This window comes from Astatotilapia calliptera, chromosome 14 (assembly GCF_900246225.1).
Source record: "Astatotilapia calliptera chromosome 14, fAstCal1.2, whole genome shotgun sequence".
Taxonomy (NCBI): Eukaryota; Metazoa; Chordata; class Actinopteri; order Cichliformes; family Cichlidae; genus Astatotilapia; species Astatotilapia calliptera.
Window position 1 is genome coordinate 15,973,185 of NC_039315.1, and position 8,298 is coordinate 15,981,482.

An 8,298-nucleotide genomic window follows, 5' to 3' on the forward strand; every position below is an offset into this window, starting at 1 on the left:
CGCTTTAAGAGCTAGAATATTTCTGAAACTGAACAATTACCCTCACACAAATAACCAGCTTCACCAGATGTTTCTATGTATGCCCTCCCTTTATTGCAGAATTCAATCACTTCCACTGACAGTTCAGCTGAGCAGACTTTTTTTTTACAGTGAGATTTTTCATGTTAAAGTTTATTATGTGATTCCAGCAGTTTATAACATATAAGAAAAAGAAGTCCTTCTCCCTGTCAGTCACTTGAGCTTGATTTATGCATTTCATCCACAGTTATTTAATAGTTTAGATATTAATTTACATGATAGAGGTTGACTAACTCAAACACCATCATATAGTTAAAATAAACAAAAATGCGCAATGAAACTTTGAGAGACGGCTATCGTGTTTCCTCTAATGTACTGTCTCAGTGCCTCTGGGAATCAGCAGCGGCCTGCATGTCTCCTCTCCACCATCTGTTTATCAGTACGTACAAGACAACAGCGTTCAAAAAGCAAGCAACAGAGAGAGAAAAGGGGGAAGAAGACATGATGACATAACTTTGATTCCCATAACTTTGTTTGACCTCTAGTGAAGAGAAAAACAGACGTTTCCATTTACAACCAATGTCTCCCAAAAAGTTGGAACGCTGTATAGAATATAAATACTAGAACATGGTAGTTTAAAAATGATTAAAAACCTATATTTGAATGAAAATAATCCAAAGACAACAAGTAAAATTACGTAACTGGGAAAAAATATTGAAACTAAGAATAAAAGTTAGAAGGGGGGGACACAAAAAGAAAAGAATGAAACAGACCTGGTGGAACATTTCATAATTAGATAACAAGTAACATGACTGGGTATTAAAAGAGCATTTATGAGAGGCTCGGGGTTTTAGGAGTAAAGCTTAATTTTTTTTAATATGAATAACTTCATGGGCTTAGAAACATATGTTAAAGCCCTTGAATTGGCCTTAACAAGCAGAGGGAACAAAGTAGCAACATATAAATAAGATCGAAAAAACGTTGCCACCTTCGCTCAGTGAAAAATGTTGTCCTCCAAGCTGAAGAAAAGAGCAACCATCAAGTTCCTTATCAGGACAAATTTTAAAAGCCAGCATCAGTGATGATATGGGGGTGCATAAGTGCACATTAGTGAAGGTACCATTAATACTGAATATGCAGGTTTAGGAGAAACATATACAGCTGCAGATAATATCATTTTTTCTCAGCAGGTTTTCTTTTTTCTGCAAGACAGACTAAATTCAGAAAGCATTCAAGAGCATGGTTTTGTCGTAAAAGTGAGATTAAGTCACCTGCCTGAATTCCAGATCTGGTACCCACGAAAACATTTAGCAGATTATGAAATAGAAAAATATCTCTGTCCCCATAAAAATTAAAGAAAAATGATCTCAAGCGCTGGTGAGATCACTCATTGGATTCCAAAGTCCCATCTTAAAAGTTCAAGCTGAGCATTTTGTCCATCGCTGTCTTGGTGCCTTTAGAAATTCAACTCAACAAGCAGGTGGTGGATCTGACTGAGAATCCAAAGGACATGCTCATACAGTAGCGATTTTTAAATCCAAGGTACACCCACCCTACAGCAGACCTTGCTTTACACTCCTTTTGGACTCTATTAAGTTCATAATTTACAAAATGAACACCATGTTGCATTAAATAAGACTAAAAACTCATCAGGAAAGTGTTTTACTGAGGTTACAGATAAAGGGAGCTGATAGGCTGTTTTCTATACAACCAGGCTTCTTTTTGCACCCACAGAAGTCGCCCCCTGTTAGACATTACAAAAACTGCAGTTTTATGGCTTATCGTTTAAAACGACCGTGGTTCAGGTGGTTGGGAAGCTCATCTGCTACCGGAAGGTTGCCGGTTCGATCCCCCAGCTCTCTCTGTCCTGGTCGTTGTGTCCTTGGGCAAGACACTTCACCTACCGCCTACTGGTGTTGGCCAGAGGGGCCGATGGCGCGATATGGCAGCCTCGCTTCTGTCAGTCTGCCCCAGGGCAGCTGTGGCTACAACTGCGGTTTGCCTGCATCAGTGAGTGAATGAATAGTGGAATTGTAAAGCGCTTTGGGTGCCTAGAAAAGCGCTATATAAATGCAATCCATTATTAAAAGTCAGAGGCTACACCCGTCTTTCATATACAGTCTATGTTAACTATGTTAAAACTACAGAAACTGATGTCCTCAGTTCTCAGATTCTTACAGTGTGAAGATGAAAGAATAAATGATCATTCTGCGTCATTGCACCATGTTTTTATTTACGTTTCTCACAGTGTGCCAACTTTTGGGGGAACAGAGATGTTCCCTAAATTATCGAGGGATTAAACAGCACTAGCTTTTATCTTTGGACTCGCCTTTCTTTGGCTCTTGTCTTTCTTTCTTTAGTCTTCCTGTGTGTCACCACCACTCCCTTCTTATTTCTCACTTCCCCTTCCCAGGGGGCAATGACACTGGGATCCTGCTCACACGCTTCTTCTCCCCTCCTCCTCCACTTCACTTGTTTCTCTATCTGAGAACAAGCTTTGACGCTCCTGTCATTTCTCTTTCTGCAGCCATCAGCCATTTTCTACATTGTTCCCATCCTCACTTTTATCTGCCTCCTTTTCTCTTGTCTGTGTTCCCTCCCTGTTTAGGGATGGGTTAAGAGGGGACACACACACACAAACCGCACAGCCTCTCTCACACACTCTAGACTTAACAAGACCCCCTGAGAGTCTCAGAGCACAAGGGTCAGGTATGTGCGTGTGTGCATTTGTGTGTGTGTCTGTGTGTGTATGTGAGTGTGTGTATGTGATCCTCTCTGTGGTTTTGGCTTTATCCAACAACAGCAAACACCAAAATAAGGCCACTGTTATATCAGTTTGTCCTTAAACCCTCACTGATGAATAAATGTAAATAATTCACATTATTTTTTGGCTTTCTATCTGAAACAATGAGCTGGTGACACCTCATTACAGCCGAGGATCTAAGCCGTGTATTCCCAGAGGTGTGGTGCATTCAATCATGGACAGCTATCACCGAGACCTGGAAACTCTCATATGTCTGCTTAGCCAGAGCCAGGCCGCCCAACGCTGAGCCACAGTCTCAGTCGCCCCATTGTTACTGGGTTTTGTGTCCCTTGCCTGCACCCTGTCCCAGAGCTGAAAGGGGTGAGATGGGAGGGGTCGCAGGGTAATGGTGGTGGTGGTGGAGGGAGGTGGGGTGAACTTGTCTACATCAAAAGGCTTGTGGAGATACAGTGGCGCTCATCACTCTGCATCCTCCTTTCTTCCTCTCCTCCACTCGCTGCCTAAGCCATTCCCTGCATACCAGCATTTCAGCGCTCAGAGGGAGAGAGGGAGAAGGGGAAACAGAGAGAGAGTGAGCCAAGCCGAAGCTCAGCCCGTCTCTGAAACTGAGCTTCGTCAGTTTAAAGCTCTCTAAGGGGCAAAACTCACAATCCTCTGTACCTAAAGACATTCAAGCCTCGGAAAATGATCTGTTGACTTTTCTACTGTCATGGAACAAATGCTACTATTCGACGAACTCCACAGAGCTCGCTGTGAGCCATTTAAGCGAGACTTTCTTTGTACTCGAGGCCAACAAGTTTCTTCGGAAAGGCATCATTGATTTCAAGCATATTTCTGTGGCACTTTAAATGCCACTGTGAAACTGCATCAGATATTTTATGAACTGATTATTTAACGAGCCTTGCATTTTTGGCAACCCTATTCATAACAAGCAGTCTATGATTGATTCCTTTGTCTTATGAGATTGTGATATCTTTGATTTCCCAGTTACTGTCCAGACAAAATAGGGTATTTGAAGATGTATGGTGTTGTGTGAGAGGCATTTTAACTATTTGTTGATAACTGCAGTCTCTTACTGTCACAGTATTGCGGTTAAGTCACGGTCAGGATCTTCAATCACACTGAAATTCTGTCTGGGTGGATGCTTCAAGCATTGTGCGGATGATAAATTTCTAAGTGTTTGTTTATTTAAATGTCGAAATCCTCTTGTCGCTGATTCACTTTATGAACTGCATTTTGCTCAGCATTCAAACAGAAATGATGTGCACATAAATTTCATCCAATCTCATTTTAAAATTCAGCTTCAGTTTGAAAATGGCAGTCTAATTTAGCGAAACATAAATGCTTTGCGTACTGTAGTGTGAGCGTGGCACAATAGACAACACATAAGGACCGCTAGAGTGTCAAGAAGCCTCATTTATGAACTGCAGGTTGAAACATCCCCCGTCCTCTGCATTATAAATGGGCACCAGCAGATGCAAAGGATCTTGAGTGTGTGCTTCACACTGCAGTGCAGTCGGAGAATGGAGAGAGCAGGGTGTGTTGTTCCTCAGCTGTGAAAGGGTTGCAGAGGTACAGAGAGGCACGCAGAGCTGCCTGAATGTTCAACATTCACACGCCCCGGAGTCTATGAGGCTGTGGCCCCGGGCTCCACACACACCCAGGACACAGATGCTGGATGTGAGCTCAGTGTTTAAAAAACGTGCACTCACGTGTGTGCACACATGCACGCTTCGGAGCACCCCTGGGCCTGGTCTTGCTACTGGTGAGCGCTGTCACACATTAGACACATTGTGACAAGACCAGCAGCTGCCTGAGAGCTCATGGGGGAAAAGGGGAACAATATTTTGCTTGTTTATGCTTTCATGCCCAAAACAACACTGGAATAAAATCCAGAGCTTTAATACAGCCACAAATTGTCCTCATAATGTTATAACCACCTTCTCAGAAGTATTTACGCAGTCATTAATGAACTTTGCTGTTATGCCAAAAAGAAAGCGTGCATACATGCAGCCATGCAGACAGAGAGAAAATAAGACAATCAGACCACACCTGAGAATGGTTACTAATATATGAAATGGACAAAGCAGCAACCAAAGAGCCTAAAAGGGAAGATGTTTTCACTCATTTACTGATCCGTGAATAAGGAAAATACCTTAACAGGGGTGCGGTGTGAAATTTGGGTGTAATTTATGCGCAATTAATGATCGAGGATATACCAAAGTGAATGAAAAGGGATTAAGAATCATTATTTAGCAGAAAATGATGGAATAAATCACATTCATCGACTACATGTCACTAATGTGATTGATTTGTGTTATCATGACATGTCTTTGTTTGGCAAACAGTGGCACACTGACTCTTTTTCATTCAAGAAAAAAAATATATATGTGATTTTTACCGTCTGTCGCAAAGGCGGATTTTTGTTCTGATATTTGCATCCAGTGCTTCTACAATTGGATTACAGTCGTTCTCTGTTGTGTGGGATAATACACCAGCGGGCTGAAACAACAGGTGGGCACAGCGCCATGCAGGAGCAGAAAGAGGGCAGCATAAAGGGACACTGTGCGTGGGACTTTATTCCTGAGTATTTTTCTCTCAGCTTTCATTTAAAAAACAGACAGAACCACAGTTGCGAGTCCGCGTGGGGCGTTTAAGTGCATGCAGCCCGAAATAGCACTTAATCGGTGGCTTACCTGCGTTTGCACCGTGAGCGCGACGAAAAAAATCACAGTCCGCGGCAGGTGGAAGTGTCCCTGGTGTCGCCCGGCTCTCATGTCTGGCTTCCCGTTGAGCTTTTCACCTCTGCTCCTCAGATTCTTCCGAGTTATCCCGTGCACCCGTGAGCTCTCCATCCCTGCATCAAGGGACTGGGGACCGTGCTGTGCGCTTTGGTGGCGGTGGTGTCCCCCCTCCTCCTACTCCTCTCTTCCAGTGTCCTCCGTCCGCCCAGCTCTCCTCTTCCTCGCCGGTCTTAAACCCTGAAACTCCCGCAAAGCCACTTCATCGCGTCCAGACCGGAGAAACCATAACTCTGTCTCAGCTTGGATCTCTCCCTGCAATCAACCCACCTACATACGCTCGCGCGCACACCTGATCAACCCCTCCCTTGCTGCTGTGACCAAGGCAGGTTTCCTCTGGGAATGACACATGCACACAAACGCACGCTTCTCACAAACACACACTCCCCTTGGTGTATTCCTCCCACCACCACCTGCCTTAAGAGGCTTTACGGGTCCAATCTGCCGGCTCACTTGACTTGAACTCACATCCCAATTAGCTGATACTCTCTCTTCATCTCCTGTCTCTCTCAAAGCTTAATCCACTCTCAGAGATAATATGGAGAGGGGACAATCGTATGAATCCTATTTCTTGATGAGTGTGTGACCAAAGCAGCGACCAAAGTTGCTTCTCCCCGGCGGAATGATTTCACTTTTGTGTTCTTGTCATTGGAGCGGCTGGCTGGTCATTTGTAAACCCGATACGAAGGCTGGCGGCCACGGAGTCACTGTGGGAAACAATGAGAGGGAGAGGGAGAGCATGAGGGTGTGTCCTGGGGCAGGGAATATCCGTCTTTCACTCCTTGTCCGGATGGTTCCCAGAGCGCACGGGGCTCTCATCCCCTTTTCTCTCTCTACACACTTTGACCAACATTCTTTTTTTTTTCAATACCATATTTACGTGTGAGAGTATTCTGAATGCTTTTCGCATCTCTTTTATCCTCTCCTGAGTGTTCTGTTTCCCCTCTGTCCTTTGTTGTGCCTCACTGGTTCCTCTCCTCCAGTTTCAAACCTCTGCAGTCCACGGAACACTTCAAAGCTCAGCTTGGCAGAACTGTTCTCACAGTTCTGTTCAGACCTGTGAATAGAAATGATTTGTCCTTCAAGCTTAATTAAAACACCCGTGCTGTTGCGGATGATGTACTAAAAGTTGTTTACAAAAGACAAACAGACTTTCACGCCTGCAGGAAAGGTGTGAAGCGGCTTCTGTTGGTCAGGACGCACAGGGCAAAAGTGCTTACGCGGTTCTCACCCACCTGCAGACTGATTTCTTATGACACGTTATAATTGAACCCACTTTTATGATTGAACTTGTTTCGACAGCTGCGGCTCTGAAAAGTGTTAATGTGCTTAATGGAGCCGCCGGGTTGCAAATACTAACCGGCTGAGCGCATAAATATAAAAGAGAACTGTAGGGTGTGTAGGCATCTTTTGAATATTGGCAGCGGTCACATGGCACACATATTTTCCATATCTCCTCCAGTCCTCTAGTTCTCGTCTTGTTGGACCCAAGACCTCCACACAATGCACCTTCTTTATCAGAGAAAATCTAATGAGATTCTCCCTCCTCCCCCTTCTCAATCTTAAAGTCTATCACGGGCTTGTTGCTCAAGAGCTTCCCTGACAACCGCTGGTGTTTCCGCGGCTTGGCGCTCCGCGTTGACCCCGGAGCGGAACAGAGGGCTCTTGAGGAGCAGAGGCTTAATTTGCATGGGGGAAGCAGTGACCTCGAAGCACGAGCTGAATTCTAACCAAGCATCCGGAAACACACGTGCATCACTGGGTCTGCGCAGAGGTTGCAGCGTGTGGCTCACCTGAAGAAGAAGAGTCACAAAAAAAGTAATCCTTTCACTTGCTTTCTTGGTGCCTACATAACGGATATGCAGTTAGTTGTGCATTTAGCTCCATCTAATGGTCAATACGCGTTTTATTGCGCAGGATTTGAAAAGGCAGATTTATTTATTTATTTTAACACTATTTAAACTGCCGTGAAAACAATGGCTCATTTCAAATTAGGATAAAAAACACATTTAGGAGTTATTTAATCAAAATGTAATACTAATAAATAATGCATATAGATAAGTAACCTGCTTCCTCGGGGCCTTTAGAATGAGCTTAGATCAGATTTGATTTCCACATGTCTAATTTTTTTTTTTAATGTTTCATCCACTTCAAACAAATAATGGACCATACAGAGAAAATAAGCATAAAAACAGAACATTAGCTCTAAAATATCCACTAACCTCTATCTAACTGAATTTCTGTTATTTCCTTAACTAAAACCAAAAACACATTAAATTAAAGAACTCAAAAAATACAAGAACTTTCATTTTTCCACTCAGAAATCAAATTTTCTTTCCTCCACTATGCAGGATTATGCAAATTCAATATCATCAGTTCAGCTTATGATGCATGTGACCGTCCTTTCTTTACTTCCCATGCTTTCTGTTTACACTACAAACTGTGAAATAGAGGTAAAACTATTAAAGTGAAACCGAAGTTTTATCCTCTAAACTTGGGATGCTTCTCTTTAACTGAAGGTAGCCTACATATCTGAAGGTTTAGGAAGTTTAGTTACACAGTATGAATCTTTTGCAGGTGAATTTGGAGGATAAAAATTCAGTGTTATAAATTCAATGTCTAAAAATAGTTGAATTCTGATGATACTATATTTCTTCCATACTTTGCAAACTAAAAATACTTAAGAGATGATTTATAAAATTTATTTATTTTTTA

General features: G+C 42.9%; 1 protein-coding gene across 1 annotated transcript in view; it reads right to left on the reverse strand.

The window, feature by feature from the left end:
* Positions 1–6,332, reverse strand: part of LOC113036523 (protein jagged-1b) — a 63,908-nt gene extending 57,576 nt beyond the window's left edge. Inside the window, exon 1 of the mRNA XM_026192923.1 lies at positions 5,479–6,332. Coding sequence (XP_026048708.1) covers positions 5,479–5,637 — 159 coding nt within the window. The 5' untranslated portion in view covers positions 5,638–6,332. The remainder of the gene's footprint in view (positions 1–5,478) is intronic.
* Positions 6,333–8,298: the final 1,966 nt, after the last annotated feature.